At 35.1% G+C, this 15,710-nt stretch overlaps 1 protein-coding gene across 26 annotated transcripts in view; it reads right to left on the reverse strand.

Moving 5' to 3' along the window:
* Nucleotides 1-834: 834 nt before the first annotated feature.
* Nucleotides 835-15,710, reverse strand: part of LOC125648400 (cytosolic carboxypeptidase 2-like) — a 145,030-nt gene continuing 130,154 nt past the window's right edge. For 2 of the 26 annotated variants that reach the window (XM_048875487.2, XM_048875486.2), the window contains one exon: nt 14,212-15,572. In XM_048875487.2, the coding sequence (XP_048731444.2) occupies nt 14,739-15,572 (834 nt within the window). In that variant the 3' untranslated portion in view covers nt 14,212-14,738. Of the gene's footprint in view, nt 3,870-5,279; nt 5,310-6,079; nt 6,171-6,718; nt 6,876-7,581; nt 7,723-8,335; nt 8,403-8,671; nt 8,726-9,099; nt 9,290-9,618; nt 9,797-12,136; nt 12,221-12,542; nt 12,603-12,905; nt 13,035-13,709; nt 13,746-14,211; nt 15,573-15,710 lie in introns of those variants that run through there. The other 24 variants (XM_048875469.2, XM_056139614.1, XM_048875473.2 and 21 more) reach the window with 24 other exon arrangements.

Consider the following 15,710-nt stretch of genomic DNA (forward strand, 5'->3'; position numbering starts at 1 on the left):
GTTGGAGTAGAAGTAGGATTACCAATTGTGGAATCAAAGTTTGTTTAAGGTGGTACTCTACATCGTCATAATGGCTGACTTCCTTTAAAACATGGATGAAAAAAATCGATATCAGCAATATTTGTCTTTTCCTTTTCCATTTAAATACCTAGCCGAGTAGCTCAGTGGGTTTGAATACCGACTGCTGAACTGTAGGTAGCAGGTTCGAGTCCAGCAGGGGTTTTAAATTTTTTTCAGATTACCTACTACTAAAACTGTATTTTTTGACTAAATAAAGTAAACTTGAAAATTTTCAACTTCAAAATATTGTTGTACGTATCCTCCACTTTTCATCTACATCAAATTTCTCTGGTGTAGCATACCTCCTTAAACTACAGTTGTAATAATGAGCCTTACAAAGACAATGTTGTTACAAGCTTTGTCAGCTGGAACCAAAACACATTCCCCATGTAAACTATCTTCTGGTTAACAAATCACAGAAGGATAATTGGTACACACTATTGTGTTTATGTGTCTAATACACGATTTACAAGAAATACATTGAATGAATCTGGAACATTCCTATTATTTTCAAAGAGTGATGATCATTACGTTTTAGCTGAATGTATAATCAAGATACAAGAAAGTCGCGGTACGGTGAGAACGAAGTACACAAATTCAAACATAAAGCACCGATCTCGAGATTCCTTCACAGCAGAACACCATTTACGGCCTTCGATAATATTCCTGATTTAATGTACTATTTTCTAAATTTTATCAAGTAGAGTAGAGTTGGTGTAATTTCTTAGGTGGGGTGTCTCAGTTATTGCACACACAACAAAACAAAAAACAAGGTTTCTGTATTTCATATTGTATTAAATAAACTAAACAAAAATAAGCTTATATATATATATATATATATATATATATATATATATATATCACATGTACTAATAGTCAGGGTTTTCTTTCTTTTTTATCTATAACAAAATATAAATAAATTTGTATGATATACATATGCATTGACATATTATGTCTACAAGTAGGAATGCACAAACTATGATTAATGCATACATGATTTTTTTCCCCCCGATAAATTAAAAAAAAAAAGTCTTATAAAAATATCATCATATGCAGAAAGTTTGTGACTGGTTTAGGGAAACCGGTCTATATTTGTATACAGAACTTTCCACTGACTGATTTTGGAGAAGATTGCTGTAGTGACAGACAAATATCCCACATGCATTAAGTCACTTCCTTCCATAAGTGTTTAATGTGTTATTTAAATAAAAAAAATGCCTGAAAGACAACTGGTTAGACAGCTTTATATTCATCGAAAAATTATTTAGTCCTCATCTACATCTTTTTCTTTGACTGTCTAGCTGTACAGAGAATAAATGAATTTAGCAAAAGTCACCAAGTAAAAGAAACCTACTAAATCTGTTAGAATACAAGATGGTAATGATATGAGGAAGTTTGACTCCGGGAACCTGTCTCGCACACGAATGGCAAGATTTTCTCAATGTAACGGCAATGATCAGGAGGCAAAATCCCAGTATTCTAGTCACATGACTAGTGACGTAATTGTCAATGACTAGTTCCATTCCACTGTCGTGACAGCTTTCTAGCAGACATCACAGAACAGTGTGGGTGGGAGTATGGCTGGGCTTCTTCCGTTGTCTAGTCAGCAGAAGGGTCAGGAATCGACTCTGGCTTTGAACCCCCGTACCTGAAAACCCCAAACTATTATTAGTTTGAACTCGGACCATAATTTTCATTATATATATGTATATATCATTGACTCTGTGTGAAATAAAAATAATAATGTCATGATCATTTTGAATTTTACAGATATTTCAAAGATGTAACAGGCACATATTTTTCAATTGGGTTCATTTTTAACATTGTTTTCTCCATCATTAAATATATTTTTATGACAGTAATCTACAAGTATTATGTACAGCTATCTTCCACTAGTGTACTGCTGTTCTAGGTACATACATACTTTCAATGCCTTTGTCCTGACAACAGTTTTAACGATTTCAAGTGGATTATATATACATGTACTTATTTAAATATGTATCAATACAAAAACAAGATACGTTTTTGAAAATGGCAGCAAAGTAATTCTGGTATCCAAAAAAGGTCTTGTCAAAAGGAATACACATGTGAAATATGAAAGCCCTATCACCCTCTATTAAAAAAACTATGGCTAGATGAAAGTTTTTGCAGACAAACAGACCAAAAACTATACGCCTCCGAATCTCACATTATAGGGGACATAAAAAAGATATCCATGCTTTTCTACATATATATAGATATATCTGAAGCCTTTGACAACATACAGATGACAGCATACATAAGGCCACTTAAAATTAATCGATAATTATAATCACTGCCCACCCCATAAAAATCGACAAGCCCCAAATTTGTTTTATGTCTCTGGTAAAACTGAAGAAAAACAAAACGGTTTTCATTATTTCTCCAATGCTGACGGGTGTGAATGAGAGGAAGGGGTGGTTTGTCACCAGTTTTAGTGATGAAAAGGCAAACTTCTACTTTTATAGGTTCTTATAATTTTGTAAGTAGAAAAAGTGACAGCAGACCACTCCAGCCGGACGTCCAGACAAAGCGTGTCAAAATCACATAAATCAGGCTTGAAAAAGAAATGAAAATGATATTCATGACCCCAAATAAAAAACTATGTCAACAGAATGTACAGAGTTTGGCGATGCTACTTCATGCCTAAAACCTTACATTGTGTTTAATATAAATATCAAACATTTAAAATCCAAAAGTTAATGCAACGGAAATCCTCACGAATGCAGCAAATGAATAATGCCACCCTCCTAATTTTAAGCATGGAATTCAAATACATTCAATTAATTTCAAATCATATCTGTGAACTTTTTGCTTAATTTGAAATACATAGTTTACAGCATTTTTTTCCCATTAATGTAGTCCAGAAAGCAGCCATCATTTGTTATACAAACAGGACATCTGTGAAAAACAGAAACACAATACCTTTTTGTGTTTGAAATGAAGGCATCACCTGGAGTCCATTTATGGGGAAAAGGCATAGCATGACATGATAGGTCGCTATTAACATACTGACTACTCTGTTTCCTGATCGAGATACAGGGCTCATGGTGGGTGTGACTGTCAACAGGGATGCTTACTCCTTCTAGGCACATGATCCCACCCCTGACGCTTACAGAACTTTAGATTTGCCCTTCTCAATTTTGTATTTTCATTGGTATTTATGAGATTTATTACTGGTCACTTTTTCAGAATCTTTTGAAATAAGGCATTAATAGCCTCCTTCCTCTGTGGACAAAATCACTTTTGTGGTCAACATCTTGTCTAAGAAATTAAAATTCTCCCCATCATCCGCCCCACATCTTTTGGTGACCATGAATATCAATCTACTAATTAAATTTAAGTGGCCTAACTAAAGCTGTCCTAATGAGGTTGATACTACAGGTACTAAAGTCAAAATAATATATCAAACACTAATCATTAATATCTAGTGAAATTCTTTAGTGTATTAATGAACACGATCAGCATTATCTGGTATCACTATAAGTTCTAGTTATCTCCTTGTGGAAGCGCAAACTCAGAAAGATATTTTAATGTGTTGATAATCTACTTCTATCTATCAAAGAAGAAAAACCAGGAATGACGAACAACCAACACCGCAAGAAAGTTCTACACCTTTGCACTCAAACTGGTGTTGGTGATCGCTTTTTCAGGCGTTCTAGCACGACATTGAGATACTCTCGATGTAGCACTGAAGGCGAGATTTTTGTTAGATCCGTAGTACCCATGCGAGGACTGCCGTGCAAGTTCGTACCCCAAACTCTGTTTATCGCTTCCTGGGTAACTCCACTCTAATAATGTTAGAAACATAGTTTTTGTTACTGTACACTTAAAGTAGGAAAAAAAACCTAATCAAATACCAATTGTATGATGCTTTTAGAATACCTATGAATAAAGAGCTTTTTAAGCATTAAGGACATACATAACGTATCACAATAGATACCCGATTGTGATATTTCAGGTACAATTCACTTACATTCCATTACGATTCAACCAAATAACAAAAACAAATTTTGGGTAGAATACCTGCCCTGTTTTAGAGTGAGGATATACAGTAAGTTATATAAATGGACATTACTAGGATCTTGTAGGGGAAAAAGGGAGATGTTCCCCCCGGATGAATCAGAGATTGAAACTAGGACCCTAGTTAGGTGATCTAATCACACCTATACATGAAGTATAGTAATATTACTACAATATAAAATGTAAACCTATTGTTAAGATGAAAAAATCAATATATGCACCCAGGGGTGCATGAACCAGGGGTGCATGAGCTGAGTTGCATGGGATACATTCTAAAGTCAGGAATGATGTGGCATATCTATAATTGTGAAGAACTAATTTCAGTTTTAAACTTTTCGAGTTACTGTCCAGAAACCATATTTGTCTGAAGTTTTCAATCTATTTTTTGTCACTGTGACCTTGACCTTTTTCCTTCAAAATCAATAGGGGCCTTGCTTTGCTGGTATCCAACAATATATCCAAGTTTCATTTGATTCACATTAAAAATAATTGAGTTATCCTCTGGAAACCAATTTTTTTTGGAATTTTAAATCTATTTTCAGTCACTGTGACCTTGACCTTTGACCTATTTTCTCCAAAATCAATAGGGGTCTTCCTTACCTGGTACCCAACAATATTTCAAAGTTTCATTTGATTTGGATTTAAACTTTCTGAGTTATCATCCGAAAACCAATTTTTTCTGAAATTTTCATTCTATTTTTGGTCACTGTGACCTTGACCTTCGACCATTTTTCTCCAAAATCAATAGGGGTCTTCCTTACCTGGTACCCAACAATATATCAAAGTTTCATTTGATTAGATTGTAAACTTTTCGAGTTATCATCCGGAAACCAATTGTTGATGCCCAACCGCCCGCCCACCCGCATCACCAAACCAATAGCCGAGTTCAACTTTGTTGCAACTCGGCTAAAAATAGGGCAGAAACATCGCACATGACCTTAAGCTTTTTGGAAAATAAATATATATATTTGAAAAATCATCATTTCCGACAAATCAAAGTTTAAAGCACACACAACAGTTTATTAAATCATGAAATTCTGTCAAATGGAAATGGAAACAATTTCACGGCACAGAAAAAATGTTAAGAAAGCAATCAAATTTTGGGAAATACAAATGTATTGCACACCAAAGTGGGCATTGGGAATTAGTTAAAGGGTCAGGAAACCTTCCACCAATACCTTAGGAATTGTTTCTTCACCGTAAATAGTCTAGAAAAATTCACAATTAAATATAGGCTTTACAACTACTTTCATTCTAAGAATCACATACTCAAAAACATACTAAACTACACCAATTTACAGACTAGTTCTTCAGACATTTTGCAAAAACTTTTTTTTTTAAATCGAACAAAGAAGTTTAAAATTAAGAGAATTATAATTTTTATTTCTTCCCAAATAATATCTTTTAAAGCATGACCACATATTATTGATATATTATTGTAGTCGTACAACATCTACCACAAGGTAATTACCCCAGAGCATGTACACAGGCACATTTATAGCTTGGGGGCATAATTACTATAGAAGAGTATAGTAATTAGGCTGCCATTAGCTACATAGGTGTCTGTGACTATAAATACACTGTACATATTCTTTTGGATACATTCATGACATTTCCTGGCCATGTACTATTCTATGACTTATAGACACCCGAGTTCCCTTGCCCTAATGTTCTGGCTTCCACAGTAACTTGTTCTTCCTCAGGAATAGACTTTTTCCATATTGGTAAATTATATCATTGAAAACAAGAGGCCCACAGGCCTTATAGGTCACCTGAGTATTAGTTAAAAGTATCTCTAGCCCCATTGGCTATGAAATCTATAATAATTTTCCTGTTTTGCACACCTAAGCTATATTCTAATATTCAGCAGCAGTATGTAATTAAAAAATACAAATGATCCCAAAAGTGTCCATACTAATGAAAGACCTTACATAATATAATATGTTATATTCACACTATATGACTATTTTTGACTTGCCTTAGACACAGTACCCTGGGGTTATAAAATTCACAATTTTGGTGCATCCCTTTCTGCTTTTCCCAATTATGCCTTTAGTTTTTATATACAGCTGCAGTATCAGCAAAATAAAGAAAAGTCTTTCAGATGATAAAGTTCCAATTTAGTATCTGTAGCATTAAAGAGGATTTCATTTAAATACATTATCTGCCCAGTTTGGTCATGTCTTGGAGTTGAAACCTCTACCCCAAGAATCATGAAATTTACAATTTTGGTAGAGGCCTTCGAATTCCTGCTTTACAAGACTATGCATTTAGTTTTTCTTTATACAAATGTGCAATTGTAGAAAAGAAGATTTCTGAAAACTGGTAAATTTTTGCCCCATTCCCAAGGCCCCTGAAATTTAGAATTTATGTCCCCTTTGTCCCAAAGATGCTTCCTGCCAAATGGATGTGTACCAATAGCAATAGGTCACATGAATGACTCAGGTGACCTAAAATGTATAGGAATGGGTCTGAAGAACTCGAATACAATTTAGTATAACCATAACATCCAAGATTTTACTCTCAATAAATAAAAACACTTTCTGAGCAAACATTAAACGAACTCTGAGTAACTAGCACTGGCCAACAGATGGGTCATGACTGTATGGAGCCTTACCAGTGGACCTGGGGTACGGCTGATACGGGAACGCTTCTCAATCTTAGCTGCATCTATTTCAGAGGAGATGGGCGTCATGCTGTGGGGCAAGAAGGGGGAGGGCGTGGATGAGCTGGAGGGAATATGGCGAGTGAACGTCTTCAGTACGGGACCACTCCTGTACCATATAAAATCAAAACATTGACAGACCTACATCATCACTCCTACTTTCCTACTGGTTATAATTCTAATATGATTGAAGAATACAAATATATACGAAGTAATCACAATACAAGTCTCCATTCTGAGAGATGAGGTGCTGTGGACATGTAACAGTGCCAGAACTACACGCTATGTCTATTGCCTTGGTGGGTTTTTTTAAAAAACATAACAGATATCATTACGAAAGTTTATCCAATAATTAAGTTATTGATTCTGTATACAATCGGTGCCAATGTTTTGTTTTGATATAGAGCTCTGTCAACTTTCATTTCTACAGTGTGGTTAATTAAGACTAAGTGTAGACACAGGAAATTTAAAACAATGGGAAACAACACACCGATCCAAGTGGTGCTGAAACCGAAAGAATTCAACATCAAATCATTAAATGACAGATAAAACTGAGGGATTAGTGATTAGTTTATATCTTAAAAAGGTGATCATTAGAAGAGAAAACATTTGTGCAAGTGGTGATCAAACATCACTGAACTTCATATGCCATAATACAGAAATTAGCTATAAATAAAATTATTTAAAGAAATATCTAGAGGATTAATTTTTTCCGATTGTTTGTACACTGTGAAATTCTCATAGTAAGCCAGCATGTAGTGTTACCACTGGAAATTTTAGCTGTGTTTCTTGTGCTGCGTTCCTTGCCCATTTACCTCATATGTCGTTTTTGCGCGGCAATGCCAGCGAGATGGAGATTGCCACTGGCTTCTATGTGTTGATTATAAGGGTTAGAGCGGGCGGCGAGCGTAATGGTAGTGGAGGAAGGGACATCACTATCACTCGCTTCCTCAGAACTAGAGAAACATCAACAAGTTAGTAACAACAAGTCAAGCATGTATGTTTAAAAAATATAAGACTACTTCACGTCTATATACAAATAACAGAAGTCAAAGTCTTCTCCAGGAAGGCCACTACATAGGACATCAATATCAGTTCTGTGAATGACTCCAGGTCTCTCAAGTGTTTGTCTTAATTGTTGTAGTAAGCAACAGAGGCTGCTACAGCAGTTTAATCAGGACTCGGATGCTTGTTCTTATTACTCTTGAACAAAGGGTTTTAGAGCAGAAGACTTTGTATCCTGTTTAATGAAGACAAGATCAAGCAAGGAGAGGTCAAGTATTAGTTCATACCAGTATACATATAAACAATAAAAGCATACATCATATCATGGAAAAAATGGTCAAGTATAAACTTGCTTGGTGTTACTGAAGAAACCATTTGATCATATATACATGTATACTGAATGCTAAATATTTATGTAATGTTTGTTGTTATTAATTTGGCTCTGCAATAAATTATGTTATGAGGACACAACAGGAAGAAACTCACATTTAGCCAGAAAAGGAAGAAGGAAAAAAGAAGAGCGATTTTAAGAAGGCAATTTTGGATACTGCGTACAGTACACACCTTATGTCTCGGACTGAGGGCATAGTGGCCGGCAGGCAATTTGGGGTCATGTCTCGAAATGATTCAGCTACAATAATAAGAGAAGTATAAGTATAAGCAAACATTCAAATCTTTCTTCAAGTTCATACGGACCTTTACACTGATATGAATGAACATTTTCATAACAAAATTAATACTGCACAAAGTAATGAATTTCATAGATGATTCAGAAGATTTAGAACAAAGTGCAATCATTGTATCAAAAGCATCTTTAATAGACATACTTGAGAGGCATAAAGATAGAGACACTTTAATCCCCTCGTGATTTAGAATGCAGAATAGAAAGTGAAACTTAACTGTTAGAGGTAAAGGGAAGATCAAAAGTAGTGTTACAGATCCAGTCTCTCATCCCTGACAGAAAGCAACACAAGGTTAAGTAGGACCGGGGGTTATACACCAAGGGAACACAGACACACAGATATGATGAGCAAGATTTAAACAAAATTTTGAGATTTTTCAATTCGTACAATTTCTCCCTTTACAAATTTTATATATTCTAATTTGTTTCTGATAAATATTTTGTAATTAAAACTGACTAAATTACCAATTTCCTTGCTCTACTTCATTTCTTCTAAAGCCATGCAGTATTATTAGCATTTTCAAAGCCTTTCACCAAACGAACTAGCTGGACAAATCTGACAATTAATTTTAACATAACAACATCTAGCCATAACAAGTCCACTTCACACTGTGAACGTCAAATGCTAATTTGAGAGATATCTCACACTGAGACATAAAATGATCACGTGGCCGGATTCGGGCCAGAGTTTCTGCAATGGTCGGGCCACCTTCCACAAGAGAGATGGGCACCTGACGTCGTAAAGAATGGGGAGACATGGGTCGGTCCTGTTGAAGTGTTATGATTCTCCGTGGGAAACGTGCAAAAGTGGTTTCAGGCATTTCTGTGTCGGAGCACTAGAGGAGAGAGTGAGAATATGGAACAGTCAAGGAAGGCGAAAGAAACACCCCACTCCAGTGGAGAGGTAGACTACTGTCAAACAGACACACCAAAGCAAACAATATCATCATTCATTTGAACCAAACATGCATATAGTTTTCCTATCTGAGTTTGCTCATGGTGTGTGTATTTCTGACAGCAATCTAGTGTGCAATGTGCTGTTACAAAACAAAAATAAAAGTTGGTTGGTGTAAGACCCAAAGCTCTGGAGACTCCAAATATCTGATATGCATCTGCAGCATCTCCATGGTGACCACCATGATACGGGAACCAACCAGTAACCTACCTGCGTGTGTGTAGCTGGTCCGCACATTTAAACCCACCAAAGTCTGGGCTATGTTAGGGGTACCCTCACGAAGCGCCACCTGTAGACGACGTTGCAATTCATCATGTGTTAATGAGCGATGTATCTGCATTGACATTATTGGTCGCTTACATGGACAAAGCGGATCTTCATCATCACACTACACAATGGCAGGCAGCAGGAAATGACAAAACAGGGCAGATATCAAAATATCTGTCACACACCAAAACTACATTGTTCTAGCTTTTAGTTCCAAACATTTAATTATTTCAGTTTAGTACATAGTGGGAGTATGTGTAATCTAGTCAAATATCACAGTATCTGTTTATTGACCTATATCTATACCATGAGTGAAATCTTTTTGTCATTCAATTGAAAGATTATTCCTGCAAAAAACAGAGTCAATCACACATTTTAACCATACAGCAAAATCTGACTTAATCATGCGATACATATTACATCATGTTGAGTTATTCTGCTTATGTAATTAAACCTGACTTAATCATGCGATACATATTACATCATGTTGAGTTATTCTGCTTATGTAATTAAATCTGACTTAATTATGCGATACATATTACATCATGTTGAGTTATTCTGCTTATGTAATTAAATCTGACTTAATCATGCGATACATATTACATCATGTTGAGTTATTCTGCTTATGTAATTAAATTATTTCAATCTCTTATTCTATGACTTATAAACTTGAGTTATAAGATACAGATCATCAAATTAGTAAATTCCAACTGATAATCCAAATCACATGTATATATCTCCTCCACCAGCCATACAGTGACAATTCCTCAAGTAAATAGTTTTGCTGAAATTATCTTTTTAATGTATAATAAACGGCATCATATACAGTCAACTCTCGATAAACCGCCACCTTTGTTCTTTTGAATTTATGGCATTATAATGAATTTCGCGATGAATTGAATTTCTGCCATCTTGAGGAGAAAGGGTTACTTTTCTTGTATATGTAAGAGTTACCTTTCCTTTACGTACAACCTTAATGTAAAAATATTTCGTATTTTCCCCCCAAATTTTCAAACATGATGAAAATAGTTTTATCATTAATAATACTTCATTTCAAAACAATACACATACAAGACACATATACACAGTATGTTTCAAGTTATTTAAAAACAATGTCCAGTGTCAGTATTTAGCATACCGGGTATTTCACCCTTTGCAGCCAAAATATCACCCATTGTCCTCCTTTTTATGAACTTTTCCCATAAAACAGTAGAATAATTGGAGATTTCCTGTTATGTACATTTCGGATGGTTTCTGTGGTATGTAATAAATACCTCTATCTGGCAAAGCCATAGCTAAACTAAAATAGAGGTAAAAACAACAAGACTACTGTTCATATTAAAAGTAATTATCTTGTTTATCTAATACTGGGTACCTTCTGTTCAGGTGTACGCCGGGGATCGATAATGACCAATTTCCCGCATGACTGATCACGTGCACCCATGGCGGTTTATTGAGATAATTCAACACTTTGAAATGGACTTTTGTAATAAAAATTCCGTGGCAAATGGCAATAGCAAATTTGGGGTTTTAACAAGAATTTTAAGTAATAGGAAAAACTTTCTTTAAAAAATGCAGCGTTATTACGAAAATGGCGATGAATTGAGTGGCGATAATTCGAGAATTAACTGTAATACTATAGCTATGAAGTTTTCATCAGTTTTAAAATTGAAAACTATATCAAACTTTAATCAAAGACAAAGTCATGTCCCAATCTAATTAAAATCACAACCTAGAATATGCTCACAATCGCTACAATAGGATCTGATATAACCCCATAGGGGGTCATGTCCGCATGACCTTTCGCTTGGAATATTCATGAGAACTATCAGCCAGTCAGATTGCACCATACAGACAATGATGGCTATTTAGGTGGTTCCTGGCAATTCGTAAACAAATTGCTGTAATCTCTTCTCCCACGAAATTTATTCGACACTGTAAATTGTATATTCTCACATAACGAATTTTAAACTATCGCAATAATGCCTAATCTATTCCGTTCATACAAACAACAAAACGTACGATATGAAATACATCCAAATTAAATTAATTGTGAATTCCAATTTATGTATGAATAGGGTTGGATATGATTTGAATAGTTTTCAAGATGGTTTACTTAAATAATGCGAGGAATATAACGCCAGTCGACGTAAACGGTGCATTGTGATGTCGCATCTAGCTGCAATGTGCTTTCTTTCAAACCAAACAATCGCAGCTATTTTCCTTGAATTGTGAACACCGACAACTTGAAAGCCGACGCGCTGATTGGTTGACATAAAGTTCGTCTGAACATGACCCCTAATCGGGTTATGTCAGATCTACTTACACAGAGTATACGGCGTAGATCTAAGAAGTCAGATTTTAATTAGATTAAGTCATGTCCATCTATCACTTCCAACACAAATGGGCCCTAACCAGGGTAGAATTGTCACCACCGAGTTTAAGCAGCACAGTTACATACTCTGCTGGAAAGTTGACAATTTGTATCTATAGAGGGGGGTTGTCCTGCCTGGTCCAGATACTTCAGCAGTTGTTGGTAATTGGACTACAGAGCAAGTGAAAATGTCAAATGTTTCTCAGTTACAATGCCCATTTCACGTTCAAATTGGTGTAATTTGATAGTTGCTATACAGCAATCTGTGATGCAATGCACACACTCAAATCATGTGACATGTAGAATTGTCCTAAATGTCATCACATTTCCGTGTCTACTGCAAAACCCACCAAATGTGTTCACGAGTCTCTTACATTGTGAGAAAGTCAAATTTAAAGGTGATTAAAATCGTCTATGAAACAAATTCAACTAGTATCTAAACATTACATTGAAACTCAATTCCTATTACAAAATTAAGTACATTTGTACTTACAAAGAATGCCATATCTCTTTGTTTTTCTTCATCATTTCTTTTCTTCATATCTGCCATTCTCTGTAATATTTCTACACATCTCAAGTCACAGACAAATTATTTCAATGTCAACCAATGCTGATCTGCATTATTGTTATAAATGTAGATATTGAAACCTTTTGTTCATCACTGATTAAATCCACTGATGTTGCTTTTACATATAATCCCATAGCCCCCTACCTTTGCTGCCCACTCTATACTTTTACATATAATCCCATATCCCCCTACCTTTGCTGCCCGCTCTATACTTTTACATATAATCCCATGGCCCCCTACTTTTACTGCCCGCTCTATACTTTTACATATAATCCCATAGCCCCCTACCTTTGCTGCCCGCTCTATACTTCGCTCCTCTGAGAAGCAAGGTATGCCACCATTCCTCCTCCCTTCATATTTGCTGACAAACCTGCTGTCCAGAGTTTGTTTTTTGTACTTTTCCAGGTTTGAGGTGGTCTGTAAATTATGAAGGCAAAGTTTAATGTAAATCTATCTTTCACTATTGCACCTATTCATATAAATATTCAAATTAACAATGTTCAATTACAAGGATATTTCAAGTTTTAATTTTTTTCTTTCAAATGTTGATTTTATCTACACTTAGTGATCAGATATCTACTTTAACATATAGCAATCATTATACATTCTGTAATTACTAATATCAATCAAATATTCACTACAAATAAAACCCAAATACTATACTTCTCTAGAACTCCAGGTCAAAATAAATCAAAATTAAATTCTACTGCCACACTTTCAACATATTCAGTGAAATTGAAGTTGTATTACACAGAACCATACTACTAATATCAGAAAAACAGATTTTGATTATCTAATTAAATTTAACTTTCAAGAAAACATTATAGAAGTATATATCTTGCTGTCAAGTATTTCATGAGTGTTTACATTGTTATCATGTGATTGATTTAATAATCACAATAGCTTTAGTCAATTAGAGCCTAAACTTGTAACATGCTGATAAAATTGGCCATTTTAATGAAGAAATGCAGGGGTTATTTTACATTCACAATTGTGTGTAAGGAAAAGCAGGGTCTTTATCATTTTGAAATTATTTCACTTAAGCATACTGACAGACACAACAAGCTACTAGTATGACACTGTCTGACAAACCTTGGATCTGTGCAAGACAAACGAACCTTGGAAAGCCTAAAAAGTTAGAATAAACCAAAACCAGGTTAGTTATCCATCACATGTAGTGCAGTGCTTGGTGATTGTCGGGTGACATCTAATGATTGCACACATAAACACTAAATGTTGTAAGAGCTAAGCCATTTAAATAATAAACCATTGGTTCAATGTGGCATCATGTTACAATGACAGGTTTAATTGTAGTAGCACATATATATGGGTATGACAATGACTAAGTTATCAATTGATAAGGAAACTGCATTGATTTATTTTCAGTGGAAAAAATACAATGAAGTAGGAACCATTTTTGTCTGGTCATGTAATATAGCAAAGCATGAGGCTTTAGTTTGTTTGGTGCAGAACCAGTTTATATACATATGATATGCTGATATGATTTGCACACAAAAATCTACTAAGCAGTCAAGTCATTACTAAACCCTGACCTACAAGCAATTGAAGCAAACTCTAAAATGAGAAAGAAATCATATCAGATTCTATAACACAAATTTACCAAAATTAAAATGCTTCCCACTACTTTGACACTTATGCACTTTCTTTATTACACATTTTTCACAACACAATTTAAGAAAATGCTTAGTAATACAAAAACATGTGAATAACAGCTATTCAACAATTCTGCATAAATGTCCATTTTTGAAAAGAAAAATCTACAGCATAAACAATCTAAAAACCCCAACAAGTCAATTTACCATTAACATTTCCTTGTATTGAATTTGTCTCAATGATCAGGTGTATGTTTCTGTAGTTTAATGAAACATGCAAGCCAATCAACAATTCCTGATGAAGTGAACTTGAAAAAATGGCCACAAAACAGATATCATGTTATCCTCAGTGACAACCATCTGCATGGATACATGTTAATGATGTGAGTCTATTTTCCAGAAAATAATACTACCAGCACTACTGCATGGAATGCCTCAAAGAGTTGAATGTGATGAAATGTCAAGCAGATTATAGACTTGATTTAGCAGTATAAAGCTGAATTACAGATTATCTCCCCTTCCTTTGGTGCTTCTTAAGAGTTATTTCCTCATTGTTCACATAAGACATTAAAACTTGTTCATTTCCCTCCCGTGTGGAATTTCTATTCACCAAGGAGGAAGGCAGTCCACTAGTTAATCCCTGTCTTTGTAGATTAGTTTGTTTCTTGCCCTGGGAGAGTTTGGTATTTCTATTTGTCATGGTCTTCATAGTATCTACTTCACCCACAAAGGACCTTCTTAATCTGAATGTTGTGCTTTTCCTTTTAGTTCCTACTGAAGACTTGGTATGAACAGCAGTACTACAATATTCACTGTTCTGAGTCGTCTCATTTCCTGACTTTGACATGTCAGACATACAGATAGGACCAACAATGTTTTCATAGTCTTGATATGGACTCTGTAAAAAGGATTCAGTGTCCATTAACCCAGTGTACTTAGAATATCTGTTCCTAACGCTACTCCTACTGAAATCTAAGGAAGTTAAATGTCTCTGAGAACTGCATAACTCATTTGTTGTTTTTGTAAAAAAGTCATCCAGGTTCTTTTTAAGTTTTCTTGTACTGTTTTGAGATGCTGGAAAATCTTCTTGCATTTTCAAAAGCAGCATTCTTTTAGACTCAGTCCTGCTGACATTTGATCCACCTCCTTTTTTCCCCACAGCTGCATCATTAAATTCTATCTGCATATTCGACAACTGCAATGTTTCCCTACTAGCCTCCTCATTGTCTGACTGTTGGATGATGGTAGACAATTTCAGCATATGTTTTGTTGGAGATATTTGAGGTGGAAGCTTGAGAACTTTCGATCGTGAGGCTATTGTGCCTCTTCTGTTTTGTTTAAGCTGCAAAATCTTCAAAAACTAAGTTTCATACAATGACACTACAAGATATATCAATAGCAAGTTAGTGGAAGCTAGGCACGGTACATGTAATACTGTTAAGAGCCTTACAAAAGCAACACTTTAAAGAATCGTCAAACT

This window comes from Ostrea edulis, chromosome 6 (genome assembly GCF_947568905.1).
Source record: "Ostrea edulis chromosome 6, xbOstEdul1.1, whole genome shotgun sequence".
In the NCBI taxonomy this organism is placed as follows: Eukaryota; Metazoa; Mollusca; class Bivalvia; order Ostreida; family Ostreidae; genus Ostrea; species Ostrea edulis.